We start from the raw sequence: 21,338 nt of genomic DNA, 5'->3' as shown, positions 1-21,338 counted from the left end.
TCTTTGTTATATATGTTAGGTAGGTAGGTAGGTAGGGGCAAATTCATATTACAAAATACATTGCTTTATATGTAATGTCCACTTACATAAAGAGCTGTCTCTAACAGGTCAGATTCTATCCATTTCATAATCCCACACCATTCCCCCCAAAAAAGTACTGAAGGAGGTAAATGATTCTTTCCTTTAAAATAAATACATATACACACACACCCCAATTAATGTAAGATGTTAAAAGTTAAATGGGCTAATTTTGTTAGAAGTGGCTTCGTAAGAGAGAATATATTTAATACAAAGTACACATTAAAACATTTTCAAAAAAGTTCAATTGATAAGGTGGACTCTTCCTCAAGAAAAAAAAAGGAAAGCCTGTGGCATTTTTTAAAAGCACTCAACAGAAGAAAGTACAGAAAGACTCACAGGCAAATAAGGCAGCTTTAAAAATTACATGTTTTTAAATATTTTTAAACCCAAGCAAGCTGTATACAAGCACATTTCGCAATCCCTTTTGAAAAGGCATGAGATGCTTCACGTCCCTCCTTCAGCTCAACCATCAGCCAAACACAACCAAACTCAACCAAACCAAACATCCCCCAAAATAACAGGAAATAACATATGAATACTGAAACAAAAATGTCTTGTAATTATAATGTCCAAGCTTTACCCCAGGGAAGAGGTGAGGCTATGTACCTGCTCCCCACCCCCCAACCTGGCTTTACAGAGGTACTAAGGACTGAGGAGTGCATAATAGTACACATTGGTGTCAGCTGATTTTTTTTCCTTTTCTTCCTTTTAAATTCTTTTACAAGATGGCTCACTGGATGGCAGATGGAGGGGAATATTTTTAGAAATGAAGGTAATATATAAAAAACAAAGATATCACATAGAGATTTTAAAATGTGAAGTGGGGATTGACAACTTCCAACATTAACCTAATGCTTTTTCTCTAATTCCTCTTTCCTTTAACCCAATTAAACATCTCGATTTAATTTTCATTTTTGCTTCCTGGTCTTCATAACCCTTCAAAACTTGAATATTTTTGTATTTCTCCCTTCACTCATTTATAACAGCTCCCCTTACCCAACTTAGGAAATGTTATTACTTTGCTAGACTAACCACAATCTTCTTTAAGCCAAAATGAGGCTCACGGAGAAATGCTTGTAAAAACTGGGGGGAGGGGGGACCCATGATAGTATAACATTTTGGGAAAAAATTCATTTTGGCAAAACTATTTATTAGTTGGCTTATTTTGTATGTTTGGAAGCAGTTACTGAGTATCTCCAAAGGCATATGTAATAATAAAGTTCCTAGAGTCTGAAATAACTTTTTTCCCCTGGATTGGAGTGTGTAGATGTTCAATTATCCTTCAAAGAAGTATATAGGCTTTATCCTTCTGAACTCCCTCAGGCTGTAAATAACATCAGAATCCAAAGACTTTTTTTTTTAAAATCCCAATTATGGCCAAACAAATGGCTATTTGCTATAGTTTTTCACTTTCAAAAAAATGTTCTTGCCCATATTATCCTTCAAGTCCTATTAGGATGTCCCAGTGTAACAACACACAGACCTTTTGTTCTCAAAGCTTATGGCAGTGGACACAAAGTTGTAGGTCCTACTAGGCTGGAAAAGCTTTAAATAAATACCTACTGATGGTCTATGTCTGTTACAGGAGGACAGCCTAAGTGTAAGAAAGAAGCCCCCCACCTGAAGGTTGTTCCTCAGGATAAATAACGAAAACCATCTACTAAGTTAGGGGTGTCATGGACCTCCCCTCCAAGTCTATGGAAACCTTCTCTAAGATCTTATTAAAATTAGTAATTAAAGGGAATGCTAAATTTAAGTTAGAAGTTGGGGGAAAATAAAGATGTAATTTACTTCCCATCAAAATTCAGAGACTCCCTGAAGCCTACCCGTGGAAAAGTGGGAGGTGGGAAGTGTCAGCATGTATCTGTGGACCCCAGGTTAAGAACTCCTGTTAAAAGGCAAAGGAGTGACTGCAATCTGTATCTATGGTGAGTACTCTACTAATGAAACTACAGACCCCTAATTCATATTACTCATAATAGGCCAGGAGAGATCTAGACTTTATAGAGGGGTAGAGAAGGGGAGAGACTCAGAAATATGAAAAATAGGTCACAGATAATGGGAATACTATACAAATTAGTAATGATCAGTTTTACACGTCTCAAATTTTCTGTTTCATGGGTAACATTTTTGTGAGGGAACCAACATCTTCCATCAGCCAGGTTTGCAATCTAGGGGTTATCACTTTATGTAACTATACAAAAATCCTCCCAAATACACTACAGGCATTTAAGGAAATAAATCACTATTTCTCATAGTTTTACTAGTGTCAAAAAAAACTATTGTGTTTTTGGTGGAGAGGAAAATAAATGAAACTGATAAAATTACTTCTATAGCTCTAAAGCAAGGGCTCTTGACCATAGGTTTTTTTTTAATATATCTAATAGTCCCATGTCAACATAATTGGTTCCCTTTCTAATCCTATGTATTTTATTCTATACATTTAAAAGTGTTATTCTGAGAAGGGGTCCACAAACTACCAGAGTGACGAGGAGGTCCGTGACACAAAGACGAACATTAAGAACCCCTCCTCTAGGTCAACTTTTAATGTCTTATTTATATATTTTGGTTTTTTTCATCTTTTAGATTCTTCCAGTATCCCTCCCTCCTCCCAGAGAGCTATCCCTTATAAAAAAGAATTTAAAAAAAAAATTTCTAAATTGGATCAACCTATTTTAAAAATTTGACATTACTTCCAATATTGCATAACCACAGACACAATTCCTATCCATTCTAATTTTGCAAAAGAATGGGGATAGGAGTTTTCTCGTCTTTCTTCTCTGGAGTCAAGCTCGTTCTTTGTAATTTTACAACATTCATTTTTAATTGTTTTGTGGTAGCCGTTCATTCCATTTATGCTATAGTAGTCATTATGTATGTAAGTCTTTCTGGATCTTCCTATGTCATGAAATAAACATCTAAAACTGATACCTGCAAACTTTCCGAAGATATGGAGAAGTGAATACATATGGCTTCACTGAAACTTGCATCTTCAAATTAATGTTTTACTATCAAATTATTATTGACTAAAAGACTAGGCAGTATAGCAACCTGGCATCTGGATTCTTTTTGAGTCCTGATCTAATAATATTAATGCCATAAATTTATTCAACATTCAGCACTGCACTGGTAACCATAAGAAATTGAGAGATCAAGACAGTCAGCCTTTACCCTCAAGAAGCTTACAATCTTCGCTGGCAGGAGCGGACCGAGAGAGGAGAAAAAATCACAATGATGTTTTGGTAGAAACTGAAACTTCCGTAGGTGGGTAGAAATTTTTGTAAGCTCACATATTTTCCTCCAAGTCAAAGCTTGCAAATAGTATGACTTCACTGACTTATGAAAAAGGCATCTAGTGATAGTATCTATGAGTTTTTCTTGAGAAGCCCAGTTCTTTTTCTCTCCTGCCTTAAGTAAATAGTCCTAGTTTCATGAGATTTAGGAGCTGGAAACATTGGACCTTCCATTACTGTTCTGGCTTCTTTTAAAGTGGGGGAGAGGAGGGGGATGAGGCCCAATAAACTTAAATGACTTGCCTAAGGTTATAAGGATAAGTAATTAGCTGCTAGGAACTAATATTTCCCCAACCCCCCATGCCTCTCATTTCAGTCGTGTCCAACTTTTCATGGCTCCATTTGGGGTTTTCATAGCAAAGATACTGAAGTGGTTTGCCATTTCCTTGTCCAGCTCATTTTAGAGATGAGGAAACAGTGTGCCCAGGGTCACACAGATAGTATGAGGGAATCCGGGTCAGTTTCTCTTCTCAGATGAACCCCTTTTCTGGCTTGGTGCCAGTGGGTGAAGTTAAGTGAGGAAGTGTTCCATTCCCTTCTTTTACATATTCCTTTGCAAAGGCATGCCACCCTAAGTCCCCTTGAATCAGTGTTTAATCCATTCATTCAAGACAATAAATGATTCACAGGGTTTTTATAGCAGAGCTAAATTATGAGATCCTTAACCTTCGGCATTTCTTAGGTTCACCAGAGCTATTAATAGACTATTTCAAAACTGCCTCTTTACTGCATTATTCCCACCCCCCCACAACTCCCCTTAAACTACCCACCATTTTAGGTCTTATCAAGTTAGAGAAATAATTGCATGGCTACAAATTCTGTCAGGTAAGCTTGATTTTAATTTGTGTACCTTGAGATGATAAGAACTCAGTTTAAAGTCAATTTCTTCGTAATTTTATAGAACTACTTCTCAATATAACAGTAAGGATTCATAAGCCTCCTAACACCAGCAATACTTGAGGACAACCCCTACAGCTCAAAATGCTAATCAATCTGTGAATTTGTATTGCTTGGCTATGCATTATTTGTTAGGAGAATGTTTTTCTTTTTTCCAGTAGGAGTAAGAATGGGAAGGAAGAGAGGGGACGGGACAGGAATATGGGAGCACCACCATCACTACCACTACCTCCAAAAAAGAAAAAGAAAAGATGGACAACTGAAGGAGCTAGTTGACACAGTGGATAGAGAACTGGGCATGGAATCAGGAAGACCTGAGTTCAAATCCCACCTCAGACACTTACTAGCTGCATGACCCCAGCTAGGGGCAAGTCACTTAACTTTTGGCTATCTCAATTTCCCTAAACAGTAAAAGGGGGAACAGTAATAATAGCACCTAACTCACAGGTTTGTTTTAAGAATTAAATGAGAAAATATTTGTAAAGCGCTTAACATAGTGACTGGCACATAGTAGGTGTTACATAGATGGTTTTTCCCTTCCCTTCCCCCTCTTTTCCCCTACAGGTTTTCCCACAGGAGCCCCGAAGAGTGACTGAATCTCAGGCTTATAAAGTTCAGAGAATCAAAGATCTAAAGCAGGAAGAGACATAAAAGGCCATGTAGGCCAACCTTCTCACTTCGCGGAAAAGTGAAGGGCCTTGTCCAAGGTCACACAGCTAGTAAGTGACAGAGCTGGAATTCAAACCCAGGTCCTCTGACTCCAAAGGCAGGGTAGCAATTGCTTGCAAAAGCTTTATAGTTTAATGGGGCAAATATTTGGACCCCCAATAAATAGAACATTATACAAATTACAAGGAGAGAAAAGGCTATACATGAACCTGTATTGTCAATACAGCTGACATTTACATTTGCGAAGTACTTTACAAAGCACTAATATTTATATGCATTTTTTATGACTACTATAAAACTCTCTGAGGTGGTAGCAGGGCAGATATTATCAAACACATTTTATAGAAGATCATGAGGGCTAGATGCCTAGCATAACATCATATAAGTAGTAAGAGGTCCAGCCACAATTCTCAAATTCAAGACTACCGACTATACCCGCTGCTCTTTCTACTTGCCTTTCAATTGCCCAAATAAGGCCACCTCCCAGTTAAGCTGCCAAGCAGAGTTTCTACAAGAGGCAGAGACCAGGAATCTTCTTGCCACCACCTCCCAAATCTTCCAGGGGAAAATTTTTAAGCTGCCTGGTGACAGTTAGGCCCAGACAATTTTAGGTCAAGAAGAGGCCTGTATACATTTGAGAGTAATGGTAATTAGCCTAATTTAACCCTACATAGACATCTTATCAGGGTAAACAAGATAATCCAGATGTCTGGAAGGGCTTCATACTTGAGGATACGCAAGCTTCTTCTTGTTTCACCAAGAAAGAAAGGTTTCAGATGTGGTCCCAGCAATGGAATGAAATTGTAGTTCAAGGATAAGCTCAAGGGGCAGGGCAGAGCCAAGATGATGGAGTAAAGGCAGGGACTTGCCTGAGCTCTCCCCCAAACCCCTCTAAATATCTTGAAAAAAATGGCTCTAAAAAATTCTAGAGCAGAAGAACCCACAAAAAGATACAGTGAAAACAAATTTCCAGCCCAAGGCAACCTGGAGAGTTGACAGGAAAGGTCTGTTGCACCAGTCTGAGAGAGGAGTGCAGTCCAGCACAGACAGGCCCCAGCAAACCAGGAACAGGCATCAAGGGACGGAATCACTGGCAGCAGTGGAAGTTTCCAGACTTCTCAGCCCACAGACACCAAAGACAACTTAGGTCAACCAGAGAGGTCTGTCAGACGTGGGTGAGAGAGGAGCACAGTCTGGTGCAGGCTACACCAGGACAGCCCCAACCCCAGCAAACTAGGAGCAGGCCTTGGGAGCTACTGAATCAGTGGCAGCCAGGGCGGTGGTGGCAGCAGTGGCTGCTTCCGGAGCTCTTAGCCTAGAGACAGTAAGGGGATTGAACTGGTTGGAAGGAGATTATGGGGTCTCTCTGCTGGCACTGAGGCAGAACTCTGTTGCTTTGCCCGTACTTGAATCTGGATTGCAGTCCTAGGACAAGAAGCAGCACTAGCGTAGTAGAGCTTGTGGCTGCGGTGGAGAGGGGACCCTCCTCACAGTTCCCGGGCAGAAAAAAATGCTTGTGGTTGCTCACAGACCAGAGCACAGGCCAAGAGAGGAGAAAACACCTCCCCTTAGATCATACCACCTTGGAAGAACTGAAAACCTACAGGTGCCTAGAATTATCTCTGAATATAGCTACACAAAACCCCTGAAGCTTGGGACAGTTCACCCTCTATACTGGAAGCACAGTCCTACCTTAACAGAGTTTAAAAGTCAAGTAATAGGCTGAGAAAATGAGCAAACAGTGCGGGGGGGTGGGGAGGGGAAAGCTGACTATAGAAACTTACTTTGGTGACAAGGAAGACCAAAACACATACTCTGAAGAAGTCAACAAAGTCAAAGCTCCTACATCCAAAGCCTCCAAGAAAAATATGAATTGGTCTCAGGCTATGGAAAAACTCAAAAAGGACTTTGAAAATCAAGTAAGAGAAGTAGGGGAGAAATGGGAAAAGGAATGAGAGTGATGCAAGAAAATCATGAAAAACTAGTCAACAGCTTAGTAAAGGAGACACAAAAAAATACTGAAGAAAATAGCACCTTAAAAAACAAACTAGCCAAATGGTAAAAGAGGTCCAAAAAGTCAACGAAGAAGAATGCCTTAAAAAGCAGAATTGGCCAAATTGAAAAGGAGGCCCAAAAGCCTCACTGAAAAAAATAATTCCTTAAAATTTAGATGTCTGGAAGGGCTTTGGAGCAAATGGAAGTTAATGATTTTATGACAAATCAAGAAATCATAAAACAAACCAAAAAAAGAATAAGCTCAAGTACAGAGAGAATTATCTTCCTGGGGCAGGTAGGCCAGAGTGGTCTGTGAAACATCTGAAAACAAAAACAAAAAAAATGCCCCTCCATGGATGTGGAAAAATAGGGCCTCCAATGCATTGTTGGTAGAGTTGTGAACTGGTCCAGGCCTTGTAGAGGGCAATTTGGAACTATGCCATAAGGGCCATGAAACCGTGCATATTTTTTGACTCAGCAATACCATTATTGGTCTGTGTCCCAAAGAGATCAAAGAAAATGGAAAAGGGCCTACAAATACAAAAATATTTATAGCAGTTCTTTTTGTGATGGCAAAGAATTGGAAATTGAAGGAAATACCCATCAACTGAGGAATGGCTGAACAAATTGTGGTATATGATTGTGATAGAATACTACTGTGCTCTAAGAAAATGATGAGCAGAAAAACCTGGGAAGACTTATATGAACTGATGCAAAGTGAAGTGAGCAAAACCAGAACCCTGTACATAGTAAGATAAACACTGTATCAATGATCAATTGTTGAAGACTTAGCTACTCTAATCAATACAATGATCCAAGACAATTCCAAAGGACCTATGATGAAAAGTGCTATCCATCTCCAGAGACAGAGTTGATAAACTCTGAGTGCAGACTGAAGCATATTTTTCTTCGTTTTATGTTTCTTGCCTTTTTTTTTGGTAACATGGCTAATATGGAAATATTTTGCATGACTTCACATTTATAATTGATTTCAGATTGCTTGCCTTTCAATGAGTGGAGGAGGGAATAGCAGGAATGGGAGAATTTGGAACTCAAAAAAAATTTTTTTTTAAGTTAAAAATTAAAATTAAAAAAACAAATAAAAAAATCCTCAATCTTTCCAGAGCTCTTTCTTCTGCAGAGAAGGTGATGGAGAGAGACAGCGTATGCTCATTGCTCTTTAGATAATTTCACTGTTGGTACTTTACATGTGAGCCCTTTTCTCAACCAAGAGTCAATATGCTACTTACAGGAGCTGAGCCACAGCTTTGCTGACATTCCTGCTATAAATAAAATCCTAAGACAAAAAGAAGTTGTAGTTAAACAGGAGGATAACTCACAGATTATCTCCAGAGAGGTGAATAATGAGATGGTTTCATCATGTACCCAAAGGCAACCTGAAACAGCATATCACAGGTCACCTTGCCTAGCAGTGCTCATAATTAACAGAAACAAAAAGACCACTAGAAATATAATTGCAGCTTATGTACCAACATCTATTTCAAAGGATAGAGAAGAGCAATTAATAGCAATTTCTTATAAAATCCTAGGAACAAAGTCTTCACACACCTCAACATTCAATGATCAATGAAGATGGACACCGGATAATTGGCCAAAAAAACAGGTTGGAAAACATAGGTCATATTTAAGAAATGAGGGGGAGACACACACACACACACACACACACACAGAGGGAGAGGGAGAGGGGGAGAGGGAGAGAGAGAGAGAGAGAGAGAGAGAAAGAGATTCATTTCAATCTTCCTGATCCTTTCTTAGCAAAGATACAAGTGGTTTGCCATTTCCTTCTCCAGTTCACTTTACAGATAAGGAAACTGAGGCACACAGGGTGAACTGACTTGCCCAGGGTCACACAGTCTGGAATTAGAAATTAAGAAATTACAGGCCAACGGCCTATAGACTACCACAAGACCTGCACAAGCGTCAAATGACATCATAAAATTAACACCTATGTCACACAGTTAGTAAGTATCTGGAATTAGAAATTAAGAAATTACAGGCCAACAGCCTATAGACTACCACAAAACCTGCACAAGCGTCAAATGACATCACAAAATTAACACCTATGTCACACAGTTAGTATCTGGAATTAGAAATTAAGAAATTACAGGCCAACAGCCTATAGACTACCACAAGACCTGCACAAGCGTCAAATGACATCACAAAATTAACACCTATGTCAATAGACAGGAAATAACTTGTCAAGGCAGTATAAGCAACAAGATTAAGGACTGCATGACTTCTCTGAACCTCATACCTCTCATGCCTCTCCAAAACAGAAATTATGCACCTAAAGGTAAAGTACCTTCAGCTGTTTCCATGATCTAGGACATCCAGAATCCAAAAGAAGGTAAAAAACAAAAACCCATGAACTGACTGACTTTGAGCTCATTCAGCACTCCTCCCCCATCTCCCACCCTACTAACACCAAGGCTGCACTAGCAAACCCAAGGACACAACACAGTCTTACAACAAAAACAAACCCCAAACTCCAGTTTCCACCCCCTCTTTCCAGTGCTGTGGAGACCGCAACCCATCAAGAGCAGAGAGCCATAACCCCACATCAATACTGCAAAGTTCTGAATTGCTTGAGTTGGGCCAAAGAAATAAGCAGCAGACAGAGAAGGTCAGGGCACCAGGGCAGGTGACTGTGTGTATGGGCAGTTGTGGGGCACACCACCTATCCCTGAGGGAAAGAGCACAGCTTCTGGCTGGACCAGTTCTGACCTCTCAAAGTCAAATGGGGCAAAGCCCTACGAGTGAACCGATGGGAGGAGGCTGAAATCCAGCCCTGAATGAAACCACTCCAGAGGCAGGAATCAGAAAGTGAGCAGAAAAAGATGAGGAAAGATGAAAATTACCCAAGATTTCAGGAAGAAGGAAACTCAAAAACCTTGAATATAAACAAATAAATCAACAGAGAAAAGAGTAAAAAACAGTAGGAAATGTGATCTCCAGATCTAGTAAATGTGTTTGGGCTTGTAGAAATAGATACTGCAAAACAAAAAAGGAAAAAAAACCATCCAATGCTTGATGAGACAAGGCTGCTGATATACCTTTGGTGTTTACCTGTCCCCCAACTCTCATCTGTGGTTCCAAGAAGGTGTAGCAGGAGCAGCAGCCATACACCACAGTAAAAGTGTCTTCAGCAGATGGGCTAAACCAGGTTGAGGGTAATTGACAGGCCTCAAACCCATCTATGAATTAGAAGGGTGTCTACCCCAAGCACACAAAGACTTTCCCTGATAGAAGGGGTGGCTGAGAATAAGCTCAAGCAGAACTTAGAGCTTGGTCAGACATCCAAGATGCCAAGGTCATCCACTGCTTCCTAGATATCTTAACTTTTGTTCTGCCACTAGTCTTCAATGATTCAGGAAGAGAGAGTGAAGCTGCCAACTTTGTGCAACTCTGCCTTACTTAAATCCAATTCACACATAAGTCAGGACATCACCCTGTGATGTCATCGATTGTCTTCCAAAGGGGAACAACTGTTCTTATGGCAATTTTAATAGACTGCCTTGATTATATTGATTTCATATGTAACCTGATCACCTATGGTCTGCTATTCACCCTTCATTTTCGAATTAGACCAATGACATTACATTGGAATCAGGGTACATATGGGTGTGTTGGCTGTGGCTGATCAGTCTAATACAAGTTTGGAAGGCACCACAATAAATCAGGCACAAGTGGTCCATTAGAACATCTAGAGTGGAAATGGCTCTGGATTTGCATAGCTTACTTTTCTTTCGTATTTCTACAATTCTGCTTTGCTCATGGAGTACAGTGCCTTCTTTGATGCAGGCACGCCATGCTGTATAGTCCTGCGTCCCATGTCTCACAGTCAATATTAAAGTTCTTCAGAGATGCCTCAAGAGTGTTCTCATACCTCCTTTTCGGACCTCTATGTGAGTGCTTACCATGTGTGAGTTCTCCGTAAATTAGTCTTTTGGGTATGCGTGAGTTTAGTATTCAAACTATGTGGCCAGCCCACTGGAGTTGTGTTCTCTGCAACAGAGCTTGAATGTTTCAGGCAGTTCAGCTCTAGAGAGGACCTTAGGGCCAGTACCTTATCTGGCCAGGTAACCATCAAGATCTTGCTGAAACAATTCAAAGTGGAATCCATTCAGTTTTCCCAGGTTTCACAGGCATAAGACAATGAAGTAAGCATGAGGGCTCTGTAGACCTTTAGTCTGGTATGCAGCCTGGTGGATACAAGGTCTCATCTTGGAGTCAGACAGACCAGCTTTCAAATTTTGCTTCTGACATGTATTAGCTGCATGGGGTGAGAACAAGGACCTTGGGCAAATGACTTAACCTCTGAACCTGAGTTTCTTCAATCTATGAAATGAGGAAAGAAGCTTAGCAGTTACCTTATCACTTAAAGATCTTTGGACCTCCTCAGCTATAAAGCAAGGCAAAGGGACTATAAATAGAGCATGTGGCATACTCTCTTATATCTGACATCATTTGCTGTCCTTCCTCCAATGCTGAGAGACTCATAGGATTACAGATTTAGAGTTGGAGATAGAGACCTTAAAGATGATCTAGTTCAACCTTTTAACTTTATAGAAAAACTTTTTGTTATAAGAGAAGGGGGTAGAAGGGGTGAGGGGTGGGGCATGTCCAAAATTACTTTTGTATTTAAACAAAATGAATGGAACTTACTTTTAAAAAATTAAGTGCTCTGCTAACTTGTAAAGTCCTTTGGGCTTCAGGGATTGTATCTTATACATCTTTCTATCAACCACACAGCTTTAAACAGAGGAGACATTCAAATCCACAAATGTTCAGGACTGAAACCATCTGCCTATAGAGGTTGTTGGCTGCCGTGAATTTGTATCATATGGCTTACTCTTTGTGCTCATCATTAGTAAGGACAAAAAAGTCCTGAAAGAAGATCTGTGTCTGCTCACTGTTCAGATTATAAACTGGTGATGGAATGATAAGGAAGGGGAGGATGAGGACTGAAAGAAGATTCCTGCAACTTGTGCTCCATCTGCCACCAGGGAGTACAAGACTCCACAAAGAAATGAATGCCTTTCCATCATCTGAAACCAGGTCTTGCACAGGGGACCTCTGAAAGAAGGTTTTGTGCCACAGACCTGCCAGATCGCATGCATCTATGGCTTCTCTGGGATCAGATCCTTAAAAATAAAGAATGCCTATGCCTTGGCTATTTATTCCACATTGTATCACATCAGATACAAAATGTAAAGTTAATTCTTCAGCACAACTATAATTATGTTACTAGTACCCTAAGGAAAACTACAGCCAGAATTTTCCATCAGCAGCTGAGAAGAGTGATAACTACTTAAAAATGTAAAAACCATTCTTATCTTGCTGGCATACAAAAAAACAGGCTGAAGGGCTTAGTTTGCTGACTCCTGGCCTAAGGGCACTCTTTCACCCAAAATAAAATATTTTCAGGAATGCCTAGTGTCCTAGTTAGACACACACACACACACACACACACACACAGAGGTTTTCTTTAAAAAGAAGATATATACAAAACAAACCTACCACAGGAGACCAGTATCACTTACAAGTAAATAGTGATATATTAATGTGGATGATTCTCACTCGGTTGGCATTATCTACTCTGCCACTTCTCACATTATACCTGTTTTGTCTAACATGCTTTGAGAAACTCACTACTGATCAAATTTTATTTTTACATGTACATACAAATCAAAAGACAAAGCTGTCATAGTGGATTGAGCAGTGGCCTTGGAATCAGGAAGACCTGAGGGGTCAAGTTTCATTTGACACATTCTACTATCAGTGTGACCTAGTGAGTCTCAGAACTCAGATCAAGACTATGAATCACTGAACACACTGACCTGCATTGGTTGAGGGAGTTTTCTCAATGGGAAAGTCCCCACACCCGAAACCCCAGGTTCAGACTAAAAAAATTTAAAATAAATAAATACATCCAAAGATAACATTAGTAACAGTGAGGTAATGATTAATTATTTCATCACAGAAAGTGGCACGAAGTCCTTCGAGGTTAAGTGACTTCTCCAGGGTAACACAACTAGCCAAGTATGGCACAAGGAATAAGAATACCTGATGCCTTCCACATTTATTAGATGTGTGCCCCCACCCAAGTTCCTTCATGTCTCTAAACCTCAGATTACACATCTATGAAAAGGGATGTCTGTACCAAAGGATGAGTGAAGCTCAAATGAGATAATGTTCAGAAAGAGTTTTGAAAACTTTAAAGGAATCTGTAAAATAGAAACCATTCCACATGAGTTCCTTTCCTTCTCTTCGTCTCAAAACCACCAGACAACAGTCCCCCATTCTCTTCTCCTAAAAGTGAGAAGGCCTTTTTAGGTGAAAATGAGGTCCCAAAGCCAACAGGGGTGTGCTGATGAATGTTGAACAACCAGGTTGGGGGAGAGAGAAGTGGGAGGCGAATAGGCAAACTTTTAAGTTTAATCCACATTAGTAATTTCTTTTCATTACTTTCTTAAGTCTAGACAAAAAAAAAACCCAACAATAAATCAAGCCTGGGATGTAAATGCTCAAAGTGCAACTAGTTCTCCCAAAAACAACCTGGAGGCCACCGCTTCTACTTATTCCCTTGATATCACTCCCTCCCATACTTTCCTAAAATAGACTGTCCCTTAGAATCACTCTCCCTCTGTTATGATGCCTTTCTCAATGCCTGCAAATTGACCCAAGTCTCCCCATCCTTTAAACAAACCTTCACAAGACTCTACTGTCCCTTCAAACTAGCTACTATCCTAGTGTGGAGTACATATCAACTGGAACAAAGTAAAATAACTGAATTTATTGATACATACTATAACATGCAATATGTCCTTTTGCTACAATCGCTACTTTTATACAATTATACACTTGAATTCACAAGATTCTAACACACTTGTCATCTGAGATGTTAAGCATATCTTTGTCCATTTCTCAATCCTAACCTTAGTTACAGCTTCCTCTCAGTCCAATGAAGCATATTTATCTCCATTACTTGGTTAAATTTCTTAATCTTTTGTGATGGCTTATGATGTCAGAGTATTGCACCTCCATTTGGGGATTTCTGTAACTCCAGAGTATATTTATCAAGAAGCACCTGGTGGAGGCACTGGATTTGGTGTTAGGAAGACCTGAGATCAAATCCAGCCTCAGACACTTCCTAGCTGTGTGACCCTGGGCAAGTCATTTAACCTCTGACTGCCTGACAAAATGGATCCACTGGAGAAGGAAATGGCAAACCACGCCAGTATCTTTGCCAAGAAAACCCCAAATGAGGTCAGGAAGAGTTGGACATGACTGAAATGACTGAACAACAAATTTATCAGAGTTAAGCATTCCCAAAAACATTTGTGGGAGGAACAGATTTTTTTTTTTCTAAATCTGATGACAATGCCTAAATCTTAAAGGTTCAAATGAACCTCTCACAATGCTTGTGGTATAGCCCTGAATGAAAAAGTGAGTTTCTTCTGTACAAATTTCACCCCCAGACTTCAGTACTCCAATTTTAATATTGACTTGCCCACAATCAAGTTGTTTTATTTTCTTCAAAGCAATGATCGGTAGCTATTTTTTAAACAGGTCCAACTTCAAGAAACTTCCAACCTACTAGAGGAACCAAGAATAATTCTTCTGCCGCCAAGTCCCTCTGAAGGTCTCTGCTTGTTTTCTGAGGATTAATTAGGCCGCTTCACAGAAACACTTTGTCAATTCTTAGAATTGTTTTTCCTTTTTGATAACACTTTCTTCTGAACTTCAGAGAAATTATTTTGTTTCATTGTGGGCTTGAATGAGCTTTTCAATCTTCCTCAAGCCAGCAGTTGTCATAATATCTCTAACAGCCACTGAAGTGTACTTTCTAAGGCCTACAAAATTTTGCCTGTTTCACTGGAGTAGCTAGCAACAGTTCTTAAAAACCAGAGTGAAAACAAACTAAAGACAGCAAATGCATGTATAGTATTGTCATAGAAAATCAAACACTTGGCTGACAGAGAATCAAAGGTGGGAAAGCCAGTTTAATACTTGACATCTGGCCAAAGTCAGATTAGTCTAGCATCAGTAGGGGCACACAGGCCTGAACTCTGCTCCAACAAAATGAAACCGTATCAAAATTGTTTGTCCCGTGTAATTTGCTCAGTACTGTAACATCTTTCATCTAAACCCAGGGCTCTCCATTTCCTTTCTTCCCATTCATGTCTCAGCACTCTGCAATCTGGCTTCTGAACTTATCACTCAAATGAAGCTACTCTCTCCAAACCTACTGATGATCTCAAAATTGCCAAAATCCAAAGGTCTTTTCATCTTTTCTCAACCTTCCTTCAACCTCTTTGCATCTCTCTCTCTCTCTCTCTCTCTCTTTCTCTCTCTTTTTCCCCACCCATCCCCAAGGCTCTGTTCTGGTTTTCTTTTCTCTATGTCTTCTCTCATTTGATCAACCTCCATGGCTGTAATTATCATCTCTATGCAGATGACTCCCAGATATCCAGTCCCAGACTCTCTCCCACACTCTAGCCCTACATCATTAAACATTTTGAACCGGATGTCCTATAAGGAACTCAAACTCAATATGTTGAAAATAGAACTCTGTTTTCTTTGCAACCTTCTAATTTAGTCAGTGGTCAATAATCATTTATTAAATGCCTACTATGTGCCAAGAGAGCCAAGTATTGAAGTGAATAGAGCACCAGGCCTGGAGTAAGGAAGACTCATCTTCATGAGATCATATCTGGCCTCAGATACCAGCTGTGTGACCCTGGGCAAGTCACTTCACCCTGTTTGCCTCAGTTCCCTCATCCACAAAACGAGTTGAAAAAGGAAACAGAAAACCACTCTAGTGTCTCTGCCAAGAAAACCCCAAATGAGGTCATGAAGAGTTGGACATGACTGGACAATGACAGCATGTGCCAAGGCATTGCGCCAAGCACTAGTGATAAAAAGAAAGGCAAAAGGCAGTCGTTGCCCTAGAGGAGCTCACAATCTAAGTGGGGAGACAACATGCAAATAAATATCCACAAATAAACTATATACAGGATAAATGGGGAATAATCAACAGAGGAAAGGCACTAGAATTAAAAGGGATTAGGAAAAGCTTCCTTCAGAAGGTAGATTTTACTGGGATTTGAAGGAAGCCTGGAAATAGGGATGATGAGGAGGGAGTGCATTCCAGGCATGGGGATCAGTCAGAGAAAATGATCACAGCATAGAGATGAAATATCTTGTTAAGGGAACAGGAAGCAGCCCTGTGTCACTGGAACAAAGAGTGGGGAGGAAGGGGCTGGTGTAAGTAAGATGGGGGGAAAAAAAGAGGTAGCTAGGTTATAAAGGGTTTTGAAATGCCAAACTGTCTATCAAATCATATTCAAATCTTCCTTCTCCCTCACCTGAAAAAGCCAATTAGGCAAGCTTAGCTCAGTGCCTGACAAATAGTAGGCGCTTGATAAATGTTTGTCGATTGAAACCTTATTTTTACCTGTACAAAAATTCCTGCATCTGACTTTTCCCTACTCACAGTCTGCCACTACTTTAATCACCTTCTAATTAATGTCTCTACGCACAGCTGTCAAAGGGATTTTCCTAAATCACAGATCTAACAGTCACTCCCCCCTACTCTAAAAACTCCAGTCCTGCTCTATTGACCATGGGAAAAAATATTATTTGGCCTTCAGGGCCTTTCATAACCAGGCCCCAACCTACTTTTCTAGCTTTACTATCTTTCTATTCTAGTCAAACTGGCCTTCTTCCTGTTCCTTACACAGACACTCTATCTCTTCTCCACATCTTTGCATACTTGGTTCCCCATAACTAGAATATATTCCCCTCAGCCTCTCAGAAAAGCCTTTACTCCCTTTAAGACTCAGCTCAAGCACCCCTCTTTTATCCATGAAGCTTTTCTTGATTCCCTCCTCTCTCACCTCAAGCTGCTAGTGTTAGCTACCCAAACTACCTAATTTTTACCTTGTATTCCTATATAATGTTGTCTTCCCCAATAGAATGTCAACTCCCCAAAGGGGAAGCCTTCATGTTTCTATCTTTGTATCCCTAGAGCCTAGCTTGATGCTCGGCACATAGAAGGGGCTAAAATGTTGAGTAATACTGGAATTTGGTATACTCAGTAAGACTCAGTTACTGAGTCAGTTGTCATTGCTTAGATACTTTGTTTCAAGGAAGTGTCTAATGGGGGGGGGGAATTCGGAAATGACAAATCTAAAAATAAAATATCAATAATAGATTTTTAAAAGATTCTGTAAAACAAAAAAAAGAAAAAATAAGAAATGGGTAAGTTACTCCTCATAGCAAGGTTTAATGTGATATTAACCAGCCGACTGAAGCTTTGGGCAGACAAGGACATGACAGAGAGGCTGTACTGGCCATCTTACCAGGGAAAGGAATTTTAAGAAGTGAAAAAAGCCACAACAAACCCCATGTACGGTTTCTCCCACCAACCTCAAAACCACCCCACAAGGTATAAACCAACATCTGCCTTACTTCACAATAATATGAAGCCATGACTGTCTTTTAAAGTATAAAAGCAAGATGAATTTTTATTAGCCTGCAGCACAAAGGCAAACATCTGAAACCACATGAAACTTGACTAAATCCTAAAATTTAGAAACAGAACTTCCTTGGCAGATACTTGATAATATTTTCATCCCTTTATCCAAGAGTGCTCAGTGACCTCCACACTGTGAGGCTAAATGAAACAATTTTAGTGCATAAGTTTTGAATACGTTAATGTTTGTCACACAGAGGCAACTTAATGCAGTTCATGCAATCTTTCCAGAGAGCAATCAGGTTTTCAAAATGCACTGATTTGGAAAATAAGTAAAAAGTGATCACAAGAAATGCAGTAATATCCCCCCAAAAAAACCCAAACCAATTCTTTGGAAATTTTTTTGGAACTATACCATCTACCCTAACTAGAATTTTAACAATACCGTTCTGATTTCAATCAAAATTATGACACTAATCTGTTCCCTTGTTCCCAAGTGCTTATTTTGGCAATATTTCCAATATAACTCTAGACAAACCTCAACTGAATTTTTTAAAAAGTTATACACCATTCACTCAAAAATCCTGGCTTCTTTCTTTCTCCTCCCACCCACTTCCCCTTTAAAAGTTGCTTATTTCTCAAGATTCTCTTACTCTTCAAAAATCTTCCTAACTGGAATTCAGTGCCTCAAGAGAAGTACCTGATTGTATGGGTTTGTTTGTTTGAAGCTTTTAGCAGATCAATTTAGCAATTAAGTTCTAAAGTTTTCAATTATGTCTCAAGATGACCTCTCTCTACCACAGCAACAGCAGACATTTCTATAGTGTCTGCCCTAACATTCTCATCTGATCCAGTCACCACTCCTGTGAGGTATTTTTATTTCTAAATTTAAAGACAGAGAAACTGAGGTCCATTGGGGTGACTTGCCCAAACTTATAAGCAAGAAAGGTATTCAAACCAGTATACTTTGTATACTACACCTGCCTAATTCCTGTGTAAAATAATCAGGACAGGACCCTCCCTTAGACATAGAAAAGTATCACAGTAATTACAGAAAAAAAGGTTGAGCAACAGCTTTCTGGCAGCCTATTATGAAGTAACAAGTTTCCGGAAGGTCTTTTGGAATGTGGTTCATAAGATGTCCCAGAAACTCTCTAAAAAAAAATTTTTTTTAAATCTGAATGGAGAAAATGAAAACTATAGTAAAACAAATCCAAGCTAAGCACCCTTAGTGGGCTGCCTTTTTTTTTCTGGAGGCAATCAATGAAAAGTCTGGGTAAATCAAAAGAATTTTAATTCATTTTTACCTAACTCCTTTATCAGAGTGAGTTCTGCGCAAAAATTAACATCCAGGTGATTCAGACTTCAACCTTAGTTGGACTTGGACTGGTAGATATTCCATAAAAAAAAAATCAGCTCAAAATCTTTGAAATGCTTTTTTTCCCTCCTTAAAGGTTTAACATCCCTAGGTTCTAGGGAGGGAGGAGGGAAAGAGAGAGAGGGAAAGGAAGGAAGGGAAGGAGAAAGGGAAAGGGAAGGAGGGAAGAAGGAAGGGAGAAAGAGGGGGGAGAGAGGGAGAGAGAAAAAGGAGGGAGGGAAGGAGGGGGAGAGGGGGAGAGAGGGAGAGAGAGAGAGTGAGAGTGAGAGTGAGTGTGAGTGAGAGAGAGAGAGAGAGAGAGAGACCCTCCCACACTGGCCCTGAGCCGGTGGTTTACTAGCACACATCAAGTTGCTGATTTACCATCGTTGGGAAAGGGCAATGGAATTTTTGGGGGTAGGCAAAAAAATTCCAAAAACCAACCGAAAAAACAATTTAAAAACCCTAAGCTAGCAAGCAGCCTTGGGGTGTCACACTTAATAGAAGGAACTCAAAAAATCGATGGGAAAGAAAAGTTTGACGGGAAGAAAACAAGGCTGTATCGGGGAACCTTGCAGCCAAGACTGAAGTCTGTCTGCACACTGCTGTCCCCCACTACACACATTTACTCACACGTATGTACTCGAAACTTGAAAACGTAGGGGGGAAAAATTAGGATGAGCGGAGAACAAGACTATAGAGGGAAGCCTTGCAGACAGGATTTAAGTTAGGTCTGCACATCGCCCCCACTACACATAGACACACACACACACACCCTGAGAAACTCAAAAACCGACGGAGAAGAAATGGGATGGGTAGACAACGGGCGTTTTGCAGCCAGGATTAAAGTGATGTCTGCACTGTCTCACTCCCCCTCCCATCCCCCCTCCCCATACCCCAACAGGGAGAAACGGGTGCGGATAACAGGACTACAGAAGGAAGCCTTGCATTCAGGATTTAAGTTGTCTACACAATATTGCCCCCACTACACCCACTTTGTCTATCTGATTCTGAGTCTCTGTCTCTGTCTCTCTCAAACACACACACACACCAACAGGGGGGAAAGGGTGGGCAAATAACAACTGTAGAGGGAAGCCTTGCAGCCAGTATTTAAGTTGTCTATATTGCCCCCACTACTACACTCACTTTGTCTTTGTCTCTGTCTCCACACACACACACACACACACACACACACGAGAAACTCGACCTACAGAATGGAGTTTTGCAGCCAGGATTAAAGTTATGTCGGCAAAATTCTCCTCTCTAGAGAAAGAGAGAGAGAGAGAAACTCGAGACCCAACGGAAAAGAAAAGGGATGGGCAGAAAACAAGGTTAGAGGGGAGCCTTGCAGCCGGAATAAAGTGAGGTCTCCCCATTGCCCCTCTCACGCTCGCACACTCTCTCTCTCACACACACACACACACACACACACACACACATCGCCCGCCCCCAGACAACCGGGCAGAGCCTCCTCCCCTTAGCAGCCCCTGCCCAGCCGAGCTCGCCGGCTCCGGTCAAGCGGAGCCCCGGGCTCTGGGCTCCGGGCTCGGGAGCCGCAGCCTCTCCCCTCTCCCTGCACCGCGCAGGTTTCCACGCCCCCTGCCGGGACTTCCCCCCGACGGCCCCTTCCCGCTGGGGCTCCAGCTCCCAGGGCCCGCCGCTCCGCTCGCTGAGTCCGGGACGGAGCGAAGGGGCGGAGGACGGCTGGGGGCGAGGGGCGGCGTCTTACCCAGCATCGGCGAGGGGTCCGGGCAGCTGGGCAGCTCCCGGGCTTGGCCGGGCGGCCCAGTCTCCGTGGTCTCCGTGGCCTCCTTGGACTGCTGCGCCTGGTCGCCCGCCGGCTTCTCCAAGCCCGCCGCCGCCGACGCTGCCAGCGCCTCCCCAGCGACGTTGGTCACGGTCACGGAGCTGCGCCCCTCCTGGCTCTGCTGGTGCTTGGAGAAGAGCTGCAGGACGTCGAAATCCCGGCCCGACAAGTAGTACAGGAGCGTGACGAGGAGGTGCAGGGCGCAGAAGACCACGAGCAGCCGGCAAGCCTTCTGCAGGGACTTGCCCGGCATGGCCATGCTCCCGAGCAGCGGCTCCTTCATCCTGACGCGACCCCCTCCCCTCCCCCCTTCTTAAAAGCGGGGTAGGCAGCGTGGAGCCGCCGGCTAGGGCTGGCCAGGAGGGGCGGGAGCGCCGCGGCCGCCAGGCTCGCTTGGGAGGAGGTTCCCGCTCTCTGCCGCCGGGGCCCCGCGAGTACCCGAGGGGAGGGAGGAGAAGGAGGAGGAGGAGGAGGAGGAGGAGGAGGAGGAACGGTGGGGAGCGGGGGAGGGGCGAGACTACCCCGGAGCCGGGCGCTTCCTCAGGGGGAGGGGCGAGAGGGGAGGAGGCGGCTCGGAACTGGGGCTGGAGGGGCGGAGCAGGGGAGGGGAAGCGGTCCTAGGGCCTCTTCCCCCTTACCCCCCTCCTCCCGAGTAAAACCTTCCAACCCTCGAGCGGCTTTGCCCTTGCTGCTCCTAGGGCTCCCGGCTGCGTGGGTGGGTGCGTTGACTGTGTGTGC

At 41.9% G+C, this 21,338-nt stretch overlaps 1 protein-coding gene across 1 annotated transcript in view; it reads right to left on the bottom strand.

Annotated features, from left to right (window-relative positions):
* Nucleotides 1–20,956, bottom strand: part of B4GALT1 (beta-1,4-galactosyltransferase 1) — an 87,495-nt gene extending 66,539 nt beyond the window's left edge. Inside the window, exon 1 of the mRNA XM_036739410.1 lies at nucleotides 20,523–20,956. Coding sequence (XP_036595305.1) covers nucleotides 20,523–20,883 — 361 coding nt within the window. The 5' untranslated portion in view covers nucleotides 20,884–20,956. The remainder of the gene's footprint in view (nucleotides 1–20,522) is intronic.
* Between the last annotated feature and the right edge of the window lie 382 nt (nucleotides 20,957–21,338).

The sequence above is a fragment of the Trichosurus vulpecula genome, chromosome 1 (assembly GCF_011100635.1).
Source record: "Trichosurus vulpecula isolate mTriVul1 chromosome 1, mTriVul1.pri, whole genome shotgun sequence".
In the NCBI taxonomy this organism is placed as follows: Eukaryota; Metazoa; Chordata; class Mammalia; order Diprotodontia; family Phalangeridae; genus Trichosurus; species Trichosurus vulpecula.
Note: the sequence above shows the minus strand (reverse complement) of the source record. Positions and strands in the feature narration are given on the sequence as shown.